Genomic DNA, 21,651 nt, shown 5'->3' on the forward strand with positions numbered 1-21,651 from the left:
TGACTTATGGTTTTGATTTATAAATCAAATTAATCCGGATTGAATACTCCATTAATGTCAATTATGTCATTTGTACAAACTTAAAATATAAGTTTTGTAACAAACACAGACAGATGCCAAAGGGTTTATGGGTAAAATGAACCTCCAAGAACAATGATTGGTTGATTCATTCATTCTATGTAAAAACAAACACGTTAATGTGACGTGCGTGTTGGTGTTTACATATAAATGTGCTTTTGTAAAATATGCCATTTTTTATTTGTAAAAAAAAAAAAAAAAAAAAGCCATTTGCAAAAGCCAAAATCCAAGTGTGATTAGACAACTGTCTGATATAACCGGGGTCATAATAAATAGAACACTGCCATCTACTGGCGCCAAGACGCTCAGAACCTAACCCATAATCCTTTGCGCGCCAGAGAGTTGCTGCGGTTTAAACAGCATAGAGAGAAAAAAGGACAACAACTGTAAATTAACATTATACAACCAAGATGTACATTTTATTGCTTTTCATCTGCTGCAGTAAAGAGGCTGCAGCAACTCTCTGGCTCGCAAAGGATTATGGGATATCTCAATACTTAGGGGAATACTGCCATGAACACTACTGCCAGGAGATGGCAGTAAGAGAGACCCTCAAAACTTGCTAAAACAAATATTCCAAATAAATAATCCGTGTCTGCTACGTTTAAGGTGTGTGGAATTTAATAAATGCAAACTGAATTTCAGACATCTTATATATATATTACTCTGGAACAAAGAGGACACAGTGTTTGACATAAGCAGGATGTTACAGAGCAAACAGGAAGCGATTGCAGCTCACAGTGATTCCAATTGAAAATAATGGAGAAGCAACCTGAGCTTCTTCTGGCATTATTACATAAAACTAAGACAATAGCGATGTCTATAAACCCAGAGAATATGTTCACGAGAGTTTTAGGCACAATATACAAAGGGTTTAATGCCGTTGTCCATGTGGAGCCTCATCAAAGCATCTCAAATGCATTTCTCCTGTCGTGAATGTACTGAGATACCCATAATCCACCTGGACGCAGCATGTCCACACTAAAACCTTGAAAATTAGTGTATTACTTTAAAACTAAAACATATAGCTGATATTTTCACTTTATAAAACTTCAGATGCGACGTTAATTTGAATAACTTGTCCAAAATTAGTTCGGTTAAAATTTTAACCATAAGTTAAAACTGTATGCCTCTGGATGATGTGGGTGATATTTCCAGCAAGTCAATATGGTGTCAAAAGAAATGATCTTTTTTTCTTTTGCTTCCTTTTTTTCTGTGACCATCTCTCCTCTGTCTGCAGAAGATAGAACTGTACATATACTACAAAACATTTAACAGGTAGGTACTGAAATCTTTGATATCAGACTTCATAAATGTTTGCAACGTTTAAGCTTTGTTCACCACACCTGTAAAAATATGTTAGCGGTCTAAAAATTATCGGAGGAAAATTTAATGGAAAATAATTGGTCTGCTAATGGTTTTCAAAACTATCTGAAAAGCTAATCCGATAATGAAAACATTAGCTTTGATAATTAGCGGTTAGTGGATTAGCGGAATGTGCCCACCACTGCAATTTACACCTGTGCAAATTTATTTATTCTATACATTTTTGCTGTCCAAAGAGAAAGTCCCCATTCGTGGCCACCTTGTATAGCTTAGGTTGCGTCAGGAATGGCATCGTTGTGCCAAATCAGCATTCACATCCATACTGGATCTGCTGCAGCAACCTCAAGCAAAAGAAATGAGTTTAAAACACCTAGATGTGTCAGACAACACAGAGTGAAGCATCTTTTTTTATGATACACCTTCAGTAAGTAAGTCCCTTCGGCGTCTCCTTTTTTTTTTTAACTCAGGGTCGCCAGAGCGGATCCAAGATGGAGCCGCATGCTGATTTGGCACAAGTTTTACACCGGATGTCCTTCCTGATGCAACTCCACATTACATGGAGAATGGGCATTAGTGGTCTTGAACTGGGAATGCTCCACCTTGGAAAAGAAAAAGCACATTAATCGCTTGGCCAGCACCACATGGAGATGAGTGTGAAACTGAGATATGACTAATCTCAAAAAACGAGAGATGTCTTCTCGAATGGTTTGAGACTCACATTACTGAAATGGACTGAGAATTGGCTTATGCTTCTTTTGGCCGGCATTCGGCCTCCCCTGACCCGACCCCATATGACTTAAAAACAAGGTCTGAGTTAAAACAAATAACCAATATTATGTATGTAGTCTCACCTTATTATGTCCATGGTCTGATAGATGATTTCAGATTTTTCAACTCCAATAACCTTCTTGGCTCCAGCTCGAGCAGCAAACATAGACAATATGCCAGTCCCACAACCCACATCGAGCACCACCTGTACGATGACAGGAGACACAGCCATTATTGGGAGGAAAAAAAAAAAAAATATATATATATATATATATATATATATATATATAGTAGTGTTCAGAATAATAGTAGTGCTATGTGACTAAAAAGATTAATCCAAGTTTTGAGTATTTTTCTTACATGTTACATGGGAAACAAGGTACCAGTAGATTCAGTAGATTCTTCTTGTTTCCCATGTAACAATAACAAAAATACTCAAAACCTGGATTAACCTTTTTAGTCACATAGCACTACTATTATTCTGAACACTACTATATATATATATATATATATATATATATATATATATATATATACGAGGTCTCTTAGATAATAAACCGACCCTTTTATTTTTTTTTTTAACTATATGGATTTAAATGACATGCGATTACACCAATCATGCTTGAACCCTCGTGCGCATGCTTGAGTTTTTTCACGCGTGTCGGTGACGTCATTTCCCTGTGGGCAGGCCTTGAGTGAGATGTGGTCCCGCCCTCTCGGCTGAATTCCTTTGTTTCACACGCTGCTCGAGACGGCGCGCGTTGCTTTATCAAAATTTTTTCTGGACCTGTGAGGAATATCCGAGTGGACACTATTCGAGAAATTAAGCTGGTTTTCTGTGAAAAGTTTAACGGCTGATGAGAGATTATGGGGTGTTTCTGTCGGTGTAAGGACTTCCCACAGAGCGGGACGTCCTGCAGCGCTTCCAGGCGCTGTCGTCGGCCTGTTTCGAGCTGAAAACATCCTAATTTAAGGCTTAATTCACCCAGGACATCGTGAGAGAACAGAGAAGATTCAGAAGAGGCCGGCATGAGGAATTTATGCGGACATTCCACTGTTTAAGGACATTTTTTTAATGAAAGACGTACGCGCAAATTCGCCGAGTCGTTTCCGTGACGACTCGGCAAATCTGTGTGCGCCGCGACAGGAAAAACACCTCCGTGTTGAAAACCATTTGTAGAATTCAGGTGGCTTTTAATGGCTTTCAACAAGTGAGTAACTGAGAAATTGTTTAACAGCTTGGGCATGTTCCAACTTGCCCGTTAAGATTTCCAACGGAGGTGTTTTTCCTGCCGCGACCCCCCGCGGTCGGGTCCAGCCCGACATGCGACTCTGCCCGCACGTTCTTTCATTACAAAATGACCGTTAACAATGGAATGTCCGAATAAACTCCTCATGCCGGCCTCTTCTGAAAGTTCTCTGTTCTCTGACGACTTACTGCGTCAACAGAGCCTGAAATGTGGAAGTTTTCAACTTGAAACGGCGAGACGCTGCCGCCTCGAAGCGCAGATCGCCGTCAGGCGCCGTGGACCGTCCTTAAAGCGACACTACCAGACCAAAATCTCTCATCAGCCGTTAAAATTTTTACCGAAAACCAGCTGAATTTATCGAATGGTGTCCACTCAGTTGTGCCTTACAGTTTTGAAAACATTTTTATCAAACAAAGCAACAGTCTCTGAGCCATTCCTAAACAATGAAAAAAATTCATTCAAAACAGATAAACAGAAAATGTAATAAATAACAAATGGAACATAATCAAATAAGAAGCACTGCAGATAAATAACAAAACCCTGTGACTAAAGTATAATAAAGCAACACAAAATAAATGATAAACAGAGTGCAATAAATAACAAAGGAACATAACCAGACAAAAAAAACTTGCAGGTAAATAACCACCAAAAACTGTGACCAAAGCATAATACACACAATGTGATGAACAGAACTAAACTACAGCTACATAAGGAACCAAGAGTGAACAAATGCAAGGATGAATGACAAACAAAACCAATGACAACATGAACATGAAAACCCGACAACAAGAAACAAGACCAGCTTAAGCATGACTATGATACATGGCATGAAAGCTCAGAGCAAAAGTGGAAAAAAGACTTCAAAATAATAACAGTCGGGCCCAACAGGGCTGGAACATGACAGTTGCAGCCTCTGAAAATGGAGGAACGGTGCATAAAAATGGCTAATGGAGTATTTTTGTTAAAGCCCTTGGATTAAAGCTGGAAGTCGACATTACAAGATGCTTTAATTGCAACTCCATTGTGGTGGCGGATGGATGTGAAATTACGAAAGCTGTGTCACTGTCCAAATATTTATGCCCCCAACTATAAAATGTGTGCGTTCTAAAGCCACCTTGACACTTACACAGATTTGATCCCCGCACTGGCAGCCAATTCGTCGTGCCAATGAGTAAACTCATCATAAACTGTGTGTAAACTGTGTGAGGCCCTGCGTGCAATGACACGCAGTGACACACAGTGTTTGCGAATAGGTTGTGCCATGTTCACCACGAGTTCATGCAAGTGGCAAGAAATTTACGCGTGTCAGAAATTTTGTACATTTCAAAATTTCGTTGCACACTGGCACGCAGCCTCGCACAGTTTACAACAAGTTTACTCATCGTAAACTGTGTGTAAACTATGTGAGGCCCTGTGCGCAATAACACGCAGTGACACACAGTGTTTGCGAATAGGTTGTGCCATGTTCACCACTAGTTCACGCAAGTGGCATGAAATTTATGCTTGCCAGAAATTTTGAACATTTCAAAATTTTCATTGCACACTGGCACGCAGCCTCGCACAGTTTACAACAAGTTTACAACAAGTTTACTCATTGGCATGCAAGACTGTGTGCCAACCTGATAGCTCCAAATACGATTACAACTTAGACTAAAAGATGAAGTTTGTCTTCTGCACTACAACTATATTGTGACGTCGCCAAATTGTCCTACCCACAATTTCTAACTGGTTTACAAGAAATACTTGATAAAAACACAATGAAAAATGGTTAATTCAAGCTCATAACTACAGTGGTGAGTGACACATTAACTCATCATGACCACGTGTTTAATGTCACACAGACAACAATAAACAAACTCACCAAGTGTCACTGTTGAATGAGACATCAACATGGACATGAAAACAGCTTTCATATGACCTTGGTTCAGGTGTTTTGGAACCTTTAACGAGTGCTGTATATTGACACCCCCCCAACATTTAACTGCCCCCAGTGGTGTTAAACAAATGGGACAAAGCTGCAGCGACTGTATACTCGGCAATATGTAACACTGCGCTTATCTGTGCTTCTATATGAGGAAACTTCACTGCAAATATCCCGCTGCCTTTATGGGTTTCCAGAAGGTCGTCAAAACACTGCTGACACAAGTCAAGCACAAAGACGGTTCCTAGTTCCTGCCTCCATTTATCTGGTCTTCAGCAGCATTTATGAACACATCCCTCTTCTCTCTATTTCAAGAGAGAAATAAAAAGCCAGTGCAGAAGCTGTAGAAGGTGACATTCTGCTGCCTTCACAGGGATAACGCACACGTCTATCACTGCAAGATTCTTCTGTGCACTATAGCAACATCTCAGCGCTAACCAGCACCCGCCCATATAATGAACGGTCACGACACAGACCAATACCTTCTGCGACTGCAGTCAATGAGAAAAACAGGGAGGGCTGCACTGGCTTTTTTTTCTTCTAAGGTGTGTGTGGTTGGGCTGGGAGGGTGGTTATGGGTTTGCTGCTCAATTGCAGTCTTCTGTTATCAGCACTGTGCAGCGGACATCTGAGGTTGTGTTGCACCTAATAAAGCCACCCCGTGTTTTAAATTACAAACCTTATTAATGGATTTTTCAGTAACACAGACACACTTACTATATTAAAAGCTTCAGTATACAGAAAGCTTTAGCTAACAAGCACAGGCTCCACCAAGGGCGCGATGGTTTCACCCATTTCCATTCAAGGGTTGGTTGGCTAGCACAATTACAAATATAAAAAGTAAATAATACATTTATAAATAAATCATTTTCAGATTGTTGTGTGGGCCGCCAGAAGAGGAGGTACTGCTGGCCCACCACCAGAGGGCGCCCTGCCTGAAGTGAGGGCTTCAGGCACGAGAGGGCGCTGCCGCCACGGACACAGCCGGGAGTGACAGCTGTCACTCATTAATTCCTGACAGCTGTCACTCATTCTTCATCATCTCACTCCATAAAACCCAAACGTCATCTCCACCTCATCGCTGAGATATCGTACTTCTATGGAGGTAATATTCTCTGCCAGCATTCAGTGATTTCCAGAGCTATTGTGTTGCAGCTGTCAACCAGAGGACCGGCGTGGGTCACGACTGTTTCGTCCTTCGTCTCGTCAGATAAGTGGTTAAACAGACGCTGCACGAGTGTGTGTTAAAGGTGGAGGTGGCATTCCCACCGCTGTTGTTACGGGGTGTACACACACCCACACTTGACTGTCTTTGTTCTTCGCCAGCAGTACCAGATCCGACAGTCGGGGACGGTGATCACCTGGGAATTTGGGACTTGGCGGCTCCAGTATTCACCAGGTTCGGTGGCGGCGGAAATCGTGTGGTTCCGGCTCTTCTCAGGACAGACGTCTTCTATCCTTGAGCCTGCCCACACGTCACCTTTGTGGATTGACTGTTATCAGATTCTGAGATTGTCTGTGTATTCGTTGTGCACCTTCACAACATTAAATTGTCACTTTTTGGCTCATCTATTGACCGTTCATTTGCGCCCCCTGTTGTGGGTCCGTGTCACTACACTTTCACAACAGGATATCTCGGCCAGCGTCATGGATCCCGAGGGGCGCCACCCATCTGTTGGACAGCCAATGGAAGAGCAGGGTGCACAGGCGTCTGCAGGAGGCGTGCTCGGTGAGTTGCAGCAAATCCTCACCGCCTTTACCGCTCAGCTGGAATTGATGTCCGAGCAAAACGTCATCCTTAATCGCAAGATGGAGGCTCTCACCGCACAGGTGGAAGCGCGCGATCAGAGCGCGGCTGCGGCTCCTCCTCCTGCCGACCCGGTGCCGAGTATTAACATTCCACTGGTCGTTCAACAAACCCCCCCACCATCCCCTGAAGCATAAATAAGTCCCCCTGAGCCGTACGGGGGTTGTGTGGGCAGACTTTCTGATGCAGTGTTCGCTCGTCTTTGCACAACGACCCGTGATGTACGCGTCTGACGCCAGCAAGGTGCCTTATGTAATTAATTTGCTTCGGGGTAAGGCACGCGCCTGGGCTACGGCGCTCTGGGAACAGAACTCACGGTTGTTATCAGCATACACTGGGTTTGTGGGGGAGTTCAGAACAGTGTTTGATCACCCTAACAGAGGAGAGACCGCTTCAACAATGCTGCTGTCAATGCGACAGGGGCGCCGGTGCGCAGCCGAATATGCAGTCGACTTCCGCATCGCGGCTGCGAGGTCCGGCTGGAATAACGTTGCGCTCCGCGCCGCCTTCATAAACGGACTGTCATCGGTCCTGAAGGAGCATCTGGTAGCTAAGGAAGATCCGCGGGATTTAGATGGGCTTATCGATCTCGTTATACGGTTAGACAATCGGTTGGAGGAGCGCCGTCGGGAGCGAGGCAAAGGACGTGGCTGGATACGCGCTGTCCCTCTCCCTTCCGGGTTCGAAAAGGGGCCGCCCTCCCCACGCTCCACAGCCGCAGCGCTCCGTGGGGCAACAGCTCCCCCTGCTGACATTGTTAGGGAAACGCACAGGGCCAAAATGAGGAGGCTGGTCCGCGGGGAGTGTTTTCTCTGCAGCTCAAAGGAGCACATACAGAAAAACTGCCACAAACGGCTAGAACGACAACAACCGCCCTTCGAGACTGGGCTAAGGGGGGGTCATAACATTCACGTGGGACACACACAGATTGCCACACGACTCCCAGTTACAATCCTGAGCGGGGTTTTAACCCTTCAAGCCCCAGCACTGGTGGACACGGGGTCAGAAGGGAATCTGCTAGACAGCAGATGGGTAAGGGAGGTAGGGCTCCCTCTGGTGGAGCTTCCTTCGCCATTGCAGGTGCGGGCACTAGATGGCACCCTCCTCCCTTTAATCACACACAAGACACAACCAGTAACTCTGGTGGTGTCTGGAAACCATCGGGAGGAGATTGAGTTTTTTGTAACTCCTTCTACCTCCCGCGTGATTTTGGGCTTCCCCTGGATGTTGAAACACAATCCCCGGATTGATTGGCCATCTGGGGTAGTGGTTCAGTGGAGCGAAACCTGCCATCGGGTGTGTTTAGGATCCTCGGTTCCTCCTGGTTTGCATGCTAAGGAGGAGGTCAAAGCCCCTCCCAATCTGACGGCGGTGCCGGTTGAGTACCACGATCTTGCTGACGTCTTCAGCAAGGATCTGGCACTCACCCTTCCCCCGCACCGTCCCTACGATTTTGCCATTGATTTGGTTCCAGGCGTTGAGTTCCCGTCCAGCAGGCTGTACAACCTCTCACGACCTGAGCGCGAATCAATGGAGACCTACATCCGGGACTCATTAGCTGCCGGGCTGATCTGGAACTCCACCTCCCCGATGGGTGCAGGTTTCTTTTTTGTGGGCAAGAAAGATGGCGGACTCCGTCCATGCATTGATTACAGGGGGCTGAATGAGATTACGGTTCGCAACCGATACCGGTTACCATTGTTAGATTCCGTGTTCACCCCCCTGCATGGAGCCAAAATCTTTACTAAGCTGGATCTTAGAAATGCGTATCACCTGGTTCGGATCCGGAAGGGAGACGAATGGAAGACGGCATTTAACACCCCGTTAGGTCACTTTGAGTACCTGGTCATGCCGTTCGGCCTCACCAATGCCCCCGCGACGTTCCAAGCCTTGGTTAACGACGTCTTGCGGGACTTCCTGCACCGATTCGTCTTCGTATATCTGGACGATATTCTCATCTTTTCTCCGGATCCTGAGACCCATGTCCAGCATGTACGTCAGGTCCTGCAGCGGTTGTTAGAGAACCGACTGTTTGTGAAGGGCGAGAAGTGCGAGTTTCACCACACGTCTTTGTCCTTCCTGGGGTTTATCATCTCCTCTAACTCCGTCGCCCCTGATCCGGCCAAGGTTGCGGCGATGAGAGATTGGCCCCAACCAACAAGCCGTAGGAAGCTGCAACAGTTCCTCGGCTTCGCTAATTTTTATAGGAGGTTCATTAAGGGCTACAGTCAGGTAGTTAGCCCCCTGACAGCCCTGACCTCTCCAAAAGTCCCCTTCACCTGGTCGGATCGGTGCGAAGCCGCGTTCAAGGAATTGAAACGACGGTTCTCTACTGCGCCAGTTTTGGTGCAGCCCGACCCTAGCCGCCAGTTCGTGGTTGAAGTGGACGCCTCTGACTCAGGGATAGGAGCCGTGCTATCCCAGAGCGGAGAGACCGATAAGGTTCTTCACCCGTGTGCCTACTTTTCTCGCAGGTTGACCCCAGCTGAACGGAACTATGACGTCGCCAATCGAGAACTCCTTGCGGTGAAAGAGGCTCTTGAGGAGTGGAGACACCTGTTGGAGGGAGCGTCTGTGCCGTTCACTGTTTTCACTGACCATCGGAACCTGGAGTATGTCAGGACCGCCAAGCGGCTGAACCCCAGGCAAGCCCGCTGGTCACTGTTCTTCGGACGTTTTGACTTCCGGATCACCTATCGCCCCGGGACCAAGAACCAGAGATCGGATGCCTTGTCCCGGGTACACGAAGACGAAGTCAAAACGGTGCTGCCGGATCCACCGGAGCCCATCATTCCGGAGTCCACTATCGTGGCCACCCTCACCTGGGACGTGGAGAAGACCGTCCGGGAGGCCCTGGCACGGAGCCCGGACCCCGGAACTGGTCCGAAGAATCGTCTATATGTCCCACCAGAGGCCAGAGCTGCAGTCTTGGACTTCTGTCACGGTTCCAAGCTCTCCTGTCATCCAGGGGTGCGAAGGACCGTGGCAGTTGTCCGGCAGCGCTTCTGGTGGGCGTCTATGGAGGCCGACGTCCGGGAGTACATCCAGGCCTGCACCACCTGTGCCAGGGGCAAGGCAGACCACAAGAGGTCCCAAGGGCTTCTCCAGCCACTTCCTGTGCCTCATCGCCCCTGGTCCCATATCGGCCTGGATTTCGTCACAGGCCTCCCGCCGTCCCAGGGCAACACCACCATCTTCACGATAGTGGACCGATTCTCCAAGGCGGCCCACTTCGTGGCCCTCCCGAACCTCCCAACAGCCCAGGAGACAGCAGACCTCCTGGTCCGCCACGTCGTCCGTCTGCATGGGATACCTACCGATATCGTCTCTGATCGTGGTCCCCAGTTCTCCTCACACATCTGGAGGAGCTTCTGCCGGGAACTGGGGGCCACTGTGAGCCTCTCGTCCGGGTATCACCCGCAGACCAATGGACAGGCAGAATGGGCCAATCAGGAATTGGAGCAAGCCCTGCGCTGTGTAACGTCCGCACACCCGACGGCCTGGAGTGAACATCTGGCCTGGATCGAGTATGCGCATAACAGCCAGGTGTCCTCTGCCACCGGCCTCTCCCCGTTTGAGGTGTGTTTGGGGTATCAGCCCCCATTGTTTCCCGTGGTGGAGGGAGAGGTCGGTGTGCCCTCGATCCAGGCCCACCTGCGGAAGTGCCGTCGGGTGTGGCGCTCCGCCCGTTCTGCCTTGTTGAAGGCCCGGACGAGGGCGAAGACCCATGCGGACCGCCGGCGATCCCCGGCCCCTGCTTAACAGCCCGGGCAGGAGGTGTGGCTGTCTACGAAGGACATCCCCCTCCAGGCAGACTCTCCGAAACTCAAGGACAGGTATATTGGACCTTACAGAATCCTCAGTCCTGCCGCAGTGAAGCTCCAACTCCCGGCTTCACTGCGGATCCACCCAGTCTTTCATGTGTCCAGAATCAAGCCTCACCACACCTCACCCCTCTGTGCTCCCGGTCCGGCGCCGCCTCCTGCCCGGATCATTGACGGGGAGCCGGCTTGGACAGTGCGCCGGCTCCTGGACGTCCGTCGAATGGGCGGGGGGTTCCAGTATTTGGTGGACTGGGAGGGGTATGGACCCGAAGAACGCTCCTGGGTGAAGAGGAGCTTCATCCTGGATCCAGCCCTCCTGGCCGATTTCTACCGTCGACACCCTGATAAGCCTGGTCGGGCGCCAGGAGGCACCCGTTGAGGGGGGGGTCCTGTTGTGTGGGCCGCCAGAAGAGGAGGTACTGCTGGCCCACCACCAGAGGGCGCCCTGCCTGACGTGCGGGCGCCACGGACACTTAGCTAATTATAGGCCAATCTCCAACCTTCCTTTTCTCTCAAAAATTCTTGAAAGGGTAGTTGTAAAACAGCTAACTGATCATCTGCAGAGGAATGGTCTATTTGAAGAGTTTCAGTCAGGTTTTAGAATTCATCATAGTACAGAAACAGCATTAGTGAAGGTTACAAATGATCTTCTTATGGCCTCGGACAGTGGACTCATCTCTGTGCTTGTTCTGTTAGACCTCAGTGCTGCTTTTGATACTGTTGACCATAAAATTTTATTACAGAGATTAGAGCATGCCATAGGTATTAAAGGCACTGCGCTGCGGTGGTTTGAATCATATTTGTCTAATAGATTACAATTTGTTCATGTAAATGGGGAATCTTCTTCACAGACTAAAGTTAATTATGGAGTTCCACAAGGTTCTGTGCTAGGACCAATTTTATTCACTTTATACATGCTTCCCTTAGGCAGTATTATTAGACGGTATTGCTTAAATTTTCATTGTTACGCAGATGATACCCAGCTTTATCTATCCATGAAGCCAGAGGACACACACCAATTAGTTAAACTGCAGGATTGTCTTACAGACATAAAGACATGGATGACCTCTAATTTCCTGCTTTTAAACTCAGATAAAACTGAAGTTATTGTACTTGGCCCCACAAATCTTAGAAACATGGTGTCTAACCAGATCCTTACTCTGGATGGCATTACCCTGACCTCTAGTAATACTGTGAGAAATCTTGGAGTCATTTTTGATCAGGATATGTCATTCAAAGCGCATATTAAACAAATATGTAGGACTGCTTTTTTGCATTTACGCAATATCTCTAAAATTAGAAAGGTCATTAGAGTGATGCTGAAAAACTAATTCATGCATTTATTTCCTCTAGGCTGGACTATTGTAATTCATTATTATCAGGTTGTCCTAAAAGTTCCCTAAAAAGCCTTCAGTTAATTCAAAATGCTGCAGCTAGAGTACTAACGGGGACTAGAAGGAGAGAGCATATCTCACCCATATTGGCCTCTCTTCATTGGCTTCCTGTTAATTCTAGAATAGAATTTAAAATTCTTCTTCTTACTTATAAGGTTTTGAATAATCAGGTCCCATCTTACCTTAGGGACCTCGTAGTACCATATCACCCCAATAGAGCGCTTCGCTCTCAGACTGCAGGCTTACTTGTAGTTCCTAGGGTTTGTAAGAGTAGAATGGGAGGCAGAGCCTTCAGCTTTCAGGCTCCTCTCCTGTGGAACCAGCTCCCAATTCAGATCAGGGAGACAGACACCCTCTCTACTTTTAAGATTAGGCTTAAAACTTTCCTTTTTGCTAAAGCTTATAGTTAGGGCTGGATCAGGTGACCCTGAACCATCCCTTAGTTATGCTGCTATAGACGTAGACTGCTGGGGGGTTCCCATGATGCACTGTTTCTTTCTCTTTTTGCTCTGTATGCACCACTCTGCATTTAATCATTAGTGATCGATCTCTGCTCCCCTCCACAGCATGTCTTTTTCCTGGTTCTCTTCCTCAGCCCCAACCAGTCCCAGCAGAAGACTGCCCCTCCCTGAGCCTGGTTCTGCTGGAGGTTTCTTCCTGTTAAAAGAGAGTTTTTCCTTCCCACTGTAGCCAAGTGCTTGCTCACAGGGGGTCGTTTTGACCATTGGGATTTTACATAATTATTGTATGGCCTTGCCTTACAATATAAAGCGCCTTGGGGCAACTGTTTGTTGTGATTTGGCGCTATATTAAAAAAATTGATTGATTGATTGATTGATTCAGGCACGAGAGGGCGCTGCCGCCACGGACACAGCCGGGAGTGACAGCTGTCACTCATTAATTCCTGACAGCTGTCACTCATTCTTCATCATCTCACTCCATAAAACCCAGACGTCATCTCCACCTCATCGCCGAGATATCGTACTTCTATGGAGGTAATATTCTCTGCCAGCATTCAGTGATTTCCAGAGCTATTGTGTTGCAGCTGTCAACCAGAGGACCGGCGTGGGTCACGACTGTTTCGTCCTTCGTCTCGTCAGATAAGTGGTTAAACAGACGCTGCACGAGTTTGTGTTAAAGGTGGAGGTGGCATTCCCACCGTTGTTGTTACGGGGTGTACACACACCCACACTTGACTGTCTTTGTTCTTCGCCAGCAGTACCAGATCCGACAGTCGGGGACGGTGATCACCTGGGAATTCGGGACTTGGCGGCTCCAGTATTCACCAGGTTCGGTGGCGGCGGAAATCGTGTGGTTCCGGCTCTTCTCAGGACAGACGTCTTCTATCCTCGAGCCTGCCCACACGTCACCTTTGTGGATTGACTGTTATCAGATTCTGAGATTGTCTGTGTATTCGTTGTGCACCTTCACAACATTAAATTGTTACTTTTTGGCTCATCTATTGACCGTTCATTTGCGCCCCCTGTTGTGGGTCCGTGTCACTACACTTTCACAATACAGATTGCATTAATTGAAAAAAAAAGTCTAAATTGTTGAAAAAATAAGCTTTTAAGAGATGAACCCTATTTTCTTGACAAATAATGTTTCTTTGTTTTGTTTTGCGTTTACTTTATCTGACTCTGCAACAATTCAAAGTGACTTATACATGAAAACAATACTGGATCATCATCGTTGGCCACAAGATGGCACTGTCTATACAAGCTGTTCCTGTACACTGATCTGAAAGAGGTACTGTGAATCACATATCAGAGCGGAAGGTGGCATTAATGCACCATATTAAGCCAGATGCCAATCATCATAAAAGAAAAATAAGGTGATGATCTGAATAAGAAGGATGTGGTGGGTCCTGTAGAATGAGTGAATAAATTATAAGTTAATAAGTCATTTCATGCTCTTGCATAAAGGGAGGAAATAACTTCACCTTAATGCTACTCGCCACCCCACTTGCTCGCACTTTGTGCGACAGCCAGCAACAGCAACAAGGAAGACTGCTAGGCTAAGGTAAGGCCAACTATAAAGTTATAAAATGTATAGGAGTGTTTTAAAACATTTATTTACATTTAGGGAGGTAAACATGGATGCATATAGCACTGAACAGAGGTTTCTGTCTGTTCAGTGATGATAAAACACAGTTGACTATGGAAAATGAAGTTTTACTTTGATTGGACAAAGGTTTTTCATGTTGTTTTACTTGGTCCAAAAAATGATTTCAGGATTTCTACATTGTAGATCACAGAGGAAGAAGTAAGTCCTCTATAGCCCACAATTCTCTATCACAGGTTACTAACTCAGTCAAGGCAGGTACCCATTTTGAGCCGGGTGAACTCAGACAATGCAGATAAAGTGTTTTGCCTGAGGACACAAAGAGGTAGTGTGACCAGGAATTGAAACCAACTCTACATATTGGTAGAATAACTCCTATAAACTAAGCTATCTGATCTGCATTCTGAACGCTCTTTCAAGCTGGGTGGGAAAAAAGACAGTAAACAAAGAGTTGTTACAGTGTTGGTTAGATAAAGTTCCAACTGATAACTCAAGTATTTTTCATCTTCTTCTTCTTCTTTTGGCTGCTCCTCTTAGGGGTTGGCACAGCAGGTCAATAAACATTTTTGACATTACGGCAGTGGCAGTTAAACATAAGAGTTTTGTTCTTGTTCTTTTTTTTAAGTCAGAAAATATTTCATGTCACCACCATAACTTTGGTTTCAGCCCGTCTTCAGCAGACATTTCCCAAATAGACATTAATTCTTAGTCTATGTGCTTGACACAAAGAAATATACTGAAAACCTTTATTGATCACTGTGACCATGTGAGTAGCTTTGTGTTTTCTAAAAAAAAAAAAAAAATTCAAGACATGCTAATTGTTCTTTAAAATCAACCATTCCAATTGAACATTATCTACATAGTCTTACATATTCACTGTCTGAGAACACAGTGCACCCCCTCCCACCCCCGCCACATCAATCTATAAAACCTATATTTGTACACGATTTACATTTATTTGGTCCATCTCACCTTTTCTCTGAATACTTCTGGGTTGCGGTACATGAAGTCCCGGTAGCTCTCGGTGCGCACTTTATCCTGTGCAGAAAAACAAAACTCAAAAATTAGTATTGTAAAAACTAGATACTTCCAAAAATGCTTGTGAATGCAAAACACACTGAACAACTTGTAAATGTGTATATGACTGGTATGCATTGCTGCTTAGTAAATGTAAATACAAATAAAGTTTTCCACTTTAGACTCTGTATCCTTTGGTATTTGGGGTTTTGCATCATAATATACATCATATTTTTTGAAGTATAAATTGCACCTTTTTTCTGTTTTATCAGGTCTATAATTAGGGAATAACCCTGTTGTGTCTGATGATTTGCGGTCCATTTTGTTATACGGTCACAAACTGACCTTTATCGGCGACCCGTTAGGATATTTGTGACCGTATAACAGCATGCACGTCCGCAAATCATCAGACACAAAGGGGTTATTCTCATTCTAATCCAATTCCATCATTTGCAGTTTATTTTTCTGTAGGTAATTCGGTCGGCGAGGCTTACTGTGAGGCAGCGTCGCTCCAACAGCGGTCAGGGCGCGAAGTAATCCATCAAATGCGAAAATCCATCAAATGTGAAATGGTAATTCTTTATCAAAATCCACATCAATACTTTCATATGGTAGCTTAAATTCACCCATTTCAGCGGCGGTGGCTGTACACTATTTTCTCTCGCTCTCAGCTAACAGCGCTAACAGCTAGCAGCTTGCACGGCCGGTGTTCTGTCACACAAATCGACAGTTCTGCATCCTGACAATATTGCGCATGCACAGTTGCACGGCGGGCTGGCCTGTCGACAGGAATGACATCTCGTCAGAACACCGGTCAGGGCGCGGAGTAATACAGCCAAATGTGAAACGGTCGAATATTTTGCCACCGTTACCCCGATATTATAAAGCCTGAAATCTCACACGATTAACCAATCAGATTTGCAGAAAAAATGTAATAGGATTAGAATTTGAGATTATTAGGCATTGTTGCAGTTGACTTTTTATTCTTACAGTCCTTTGAATCCTAGGAAAGTAAACTATAAAGAGTTATTATAATTATTATTAATGAACATGTGAATTTTTTTTTTTTTTGGTCTATAAATTGGACTGAAAAATACATTACTCTGGAAAATACAGCACTTTAGTACTTTCAAGACTTTTTGCTTTACTGTAAAAGCTAATGACACTAATGTCAGTATGCTGCTCTTTTTAAATGGAAACATCTGTAACTTTCATTATCATATACCTATAAATGATATGCCAATATGATTGGATAAAACACTAAAGAATAAATAGCAATACCCCCTTTTCGCAGACGGGTAATATTTTTCATAGCACCCGAGCAATCAGCCAATCCGGACAGCGGAGCGGCGCCACGACGAAGAGGCGCGGTCAGAGGAACTGTGAAATACTGGTGAGTCACTATTAATAATTTCTTACGTGTCCAACCTCGTAGGTTGATCGTTAAAATTAATTTGTTAGTTCTAAAAGCCATCATAATTATTTATAGGAAAATGTTCTATTTTTTTCTACTAAGGTTTGAACTTTGAGTGTTAACACAGGAGAGAAAAGTGAGAAAATGTTAATGCCTGTTTGAGAAAAGTGTATAAAGTGTGTAGTGAGGGGTTTTACAGCCTTAAAACATCTATAATAATTGTAAAAAAATAACGCTGACTACTTTGCGGATTTCGCCTATTGCGGGTTATTTTTAGAACATAACTCCCTTTCACGGCCTCGCAGTTTCGCAGATTTTTTTTAGTGCAATTTTGTATGTTTCTTCTTTTTTTTTTTTTTTTTAACAGCGCATTGTGTTCTGTTGCACCAGATCCAGAGACTACGCTCGCTGTTTTGATGCGCAGCGCCCGCTGCATGATCTCGGCAACAGCAGCCGCAGAGCTCCGTGACCATGACTTGGATTCTTTGCGGGTCCTGCATCCGTACCCCCGGAGGCAGTGAGCGGAGGGAGAGCACGCGCATTGTGTTCTGCGTGCATTTATCATTTATAGGTATATGATAAAATCATTATCAAGTTGTTTTACCAATGAATATGGCTTTTTACACCCTTGGTAAAACAACTTGATAACTGATAATATCATGACCGAACAAGAAATTAAACTGCAGTTTATGGACAAAAGGTGCAACTTTAACAAGGGAATGCTTCTTTTTGTTTTATTTTTACCCTTTGTTTTGACCCTCCATCCAATCTGGTCTTTTAATCCTGAATAATTGCCGATGTTGTGTCTGGTGGCTGCACTTCTGTCGTTTTCTTCTTCTATTTAATGTTAAATAGCCTGCTCGAAAACATTAGTTGACATCACATTAAAGCCATTTAAATGTTTGATTGCTGAGCAGCTGCAGAAACACACAAATGAGCAGTTTCATTATATTCTTAATGGTTTCTTCCAGCAGTGACAGGGTGAACTCCATCACCTTCCGCTCTCACAGAAAATCTGCACTCTGCTGCTTCCTCAAGCGACGCAGCTTTTTACTCCTCAAACACGCAGACTTTCACTGGTGCTGCTGTTGTACCAAATCAGAATTACAAGCACCTGTTGGCATCACCTGCTGGAAATATCATCAGTATTTATTTATTTATTTATTTTACGTAATTAATGACGTTATGTTTTCGCCCGTTTGTTTGTTTGTGAACAGCCTGGAGTTCCCAATTTTTTCATATATCGTGATCAAAGTGTTACTGAAGATTCATATCCTGACAGGCAAAAACCGATTCACTTTCAAGGTCATAGGTCAAAAGTCAAACTCAAGAAAAATCTTGGAAATTTGGAAAAAATCCCTATCTTTAATATTGAATGAATTTTCAAAAATTCATAACTCTATCACAAAAAATAAAATTTCTTTCATATTTGACAGTGTTATGTAGGATGGTGTCCTGTATCAACTGACAAAGATTGCTCAGGATCCGATCCAGATTACAGATTTTGTGGCCATTTCACTTTAATACTGAAAACCCCATTTAATGTATATTTTACATTATATCTCAATCAAACGTGCCCCACTCACTCTCATATTTGAAAGTGCGGTGCAGACTGGCACTCACTATCACCTGACAAAGTTGGATCCGGATCTGATCAGGATTGTGGATTTTGTGGACATTTGAATTTAATATTGAAAAGCCCATTTGGTGAACATTTTGCATTATATCTCAATCAAAAGTGCCTCAGTCACTCTCATTTTTCTGTTATGGATTTACCTACACCACCAAAATTGGATGGAGGTTCCAATTTTATGCCTGTTTGTCTTCCAGTTAGCTGGAAACCAAGTACCAAAAGCAATGACAAATTGTGCATAGCAGAGATAACCAATGTTCTGAGAAAATGATCTGAAAAAGAATTCAGAAACCCAAAAAACTGGAAGAAAAAACAGACAACACCACAAAAAACTTTGATTCATGTGCATGAACTAAATAAATACATACTCCTGACATTTGATGACATCTAATTTATCTTATGAAAAGCCACTTATAACAGGACTTTGACCTTGAAAATTTTTTTTACAAGGTAAAATTTTGTGGAATTGGAAACTACGAGTGCAGCACTCTAGTTTGGAATGTGTTGCAGGAGACGCGTGAAATGCGGGAATGGATGTACATTAAGAAATGAAATGAAGCTGACCACACAAAAATAAAACAAAACATGAAATATCTTGTGTTCGTACTCTCTGCAGTGAAACATAACTCAAAATAAATGTAAGAATCACCGTATGCACCCCCCCACCCCATTTAAATTTTCCACACCCTCATTTCATGACAACCTCATTTTTATGGCTACTGCGGCCACACTGGTGACAATTTCTCGACTCTGCTGTCTCATTCTGCTCAGACTGTCTTTGCTGTCGTACTCTATAAACAGTCCATCACAACTTTGACTTTCAGAACTGACATTAAGCTCCAGCAGCGTTGAAGACACGTGGTACGACAGAGAAACTGAGCTGAAACAGGGGCTGAATGTCAGCACGCGGGCCTCTCTGCTCACAGCTCTGCGCTGCAGCACCACAAAGAGCTCGGAATGATGGCTGGAACATGGAACACAAGCAAACCAACAGCCGGAAAACACTCGCTCATTCACAAACACAACAAATCTTTAAAAAAAAAGTCAATTATTCAAACTAATTCATTACATGACAAGATCAACTTTATTAAGGTCAATGGAAATTATTTTGCCATAGTACAGAAACAGTAAACAGTGAACAATTTTTTTTGTTTTTTAAATAAGTACAAGAAATTTACTCTGAATAACTCTGTACATTATGTATTCGTCCTACAGAAGGATTGCTAGACTCTGGTGCTCTGACAGGACGTCAGTGTGGCATGCAGGGGGTGAGAGATGTTATCCAAGATGCTGAGCAGCTTCCTCAGCATCCTCCTCTCTGACACCTCCATCACACACTCCAGCTCAACCCCCAGGACAGAACTAGAGCCCGACCAATATTATCGGCCGATATAAGCCCTTTTCAAAGTATTCACTATCGGCTGAAAATTTACCGTTAGAACGCCGATAATTTCTCATAAACAGAACAGTTACTGAAATAATGTTTGTGTCGGCAATGTAAAATGTCCTTGCACCGTTTGACTCCATTCAACTGAGAGCTGCTTACACCCCTGCTTAAATGTGTTCATCACCGGCCCCCGTAGTTCGCCATCACACTGCACTGATCGGCTGATAAAAGCATACAAGTACATATAACTTTGCGATTACATTCACCCCACATTTCTCCCGTTTCAGTTCAACTCAGTTTGATTAACTCAGTTTATGTAGTAATGTGTCAAATGTGCTTCATTGTGTCGGTCACGCTTTTCATTAAGCCCACGTTGTGTAGACCTTATTTCTAGCATGAAAAACTTTTGTTTACTGCTAAGAGATTGAAACACTCAGATTCTCTGGTCGTTCAGAAGGGTTCTGGGAATTATTGCCGTTCGCCATTAACCCTCTGGGGCCGACGCCATGATATACAATAGCTGGGACCAAGCTTTACTAAATTGTAAATAACTTTTTAATGATATGAGATAGAAACATACTTTTTTTTGCTGAAAAGTTAACTCCGCGGACTTTCGATCCACTGTCAGCCATCTTGGTACTCCTCATAGAAGATGTGTGATGATGTGCGCAATGTGAATGTCCAATCGGAATTGGTTCTCCGTCACCTGATTTTCCAAAATCCAATCATAAGGCAGATTTACCTCACGTGATAAACCAAAGATTGTTTTCAGGAGTGATATCTTACTAGTTGGCCCGTTTGAATAGACCCCTAACTGCTCCAATTGCATTTTTGCATTTTTTGAACTTGAAAATTCTTCTGTTATAAAGTTAATCAATATGAGGACAAAGCTTCAGCTTTTAGCTCATACCTTTTTTGTTAAGGGTCCAAAAAAGAACATTTTATTCATTAAAAAAATATATATATATATCGGCTGATTTATCAGCTATCGGCAAATCAGCCAATTTATCGATTATCGGCATTTTTTTTCATCCAAATATCGTTATCGGCATCGGCCTCAAAAAATCCATATCGGTCAGGCTCTAGACAGAACCAGCTGTCCTGATGAGCTTGTTGAGTCTGTTCATCTTAGCTGCCTTCAGCCTGCTGCTCCAGCACACGACAGCGTAGAAGATGCCGCTAGAGACCACTGAGTGATAAAACATTTGCAGCATATATCTGCAGACATTGAAAGATCTGAGCATCCTGAGGAAGTACAACATGATGCCACCACGCTTCACAGTAAGGATGGTGCCTGGTTTCCTCCAAACATGATGCCGGGCATTCACGCCAAGGAGTTCAATCTTTATCTCATCAGACCAGAGAATTTTGTTTCTCCTCATCTGAGAGTCCTTCAGGTGCCTTCTGGCAAACTCCAGGTGGGCTGCCATGTGCCTTTTACTAAGGAGTGGCTTCTGTCTGGACACTCTGCCATACAATAATATTTGTATTTATATTTTGCAAATTGTTTATTACTTCTACACTTGATACTCTGTGCTTCTTACCCTGTGTGTTGCTATACAATGCTGCTGGAACCATAAAGTTCTATCTAATCTAATATAATCAAATCTCTACAGAATTCATAAGTATGCAATTTAGTCATGTCTCTTGAACATAATCTTCAAAATGTGAAAAGAAAAACACCTGGGGATTTGCAACATATATAACAAGAGTGATCAGGGAACTGCTGGTCTTCATTTAATAGTAAATTTTTTTTTTCTGTTTTTAA

At 44.0% G+C, this 21,651-nt stretch overlaps 1 protein-coding gene across 1 annotated transcript in view; it reads right to left on the bottom strand.

Annotated features, from left to right (window-relative positions):
• prmt3 (protein arginine methyltransferase 3) overlaps positions 1–21,651 on the bottom strand; it is a 326,098-nt gene that overhangs the window by 264,260 nt on the left and 40,187 nt on the right. The window contains exons 8-9 of the mRNA XM_034163908.1: positions 15,405–15,470; positions 2,256–2,377 (exon numbers count right to left, since the gene is read on the bottom strand). Of these exons, the coding sequence (XP_034019799.1) occupies positions 2,256–2,377; positions 15,405–15,470 (188 nt within the window). The remainder of the gene's footprint in view (positions 1–2,255; positions 2,378–15,404; positions 15,471–21,651) is intronic.

The sequence above is a fragment of the Thalassophryne amazonica genome, chromosome 2 (assembly GCF_902500255.1).
Source record: "Thalassophryne amazonica chromosome 2, fThaAma1.1, whole genome shotgun sequence".
NCBI lineage: Eukaryota > Metazoa > Chordata > Actinopteri > Batrachoidiformes > Batrachoididae > Thalassophryne > Thalassophryne amazonica.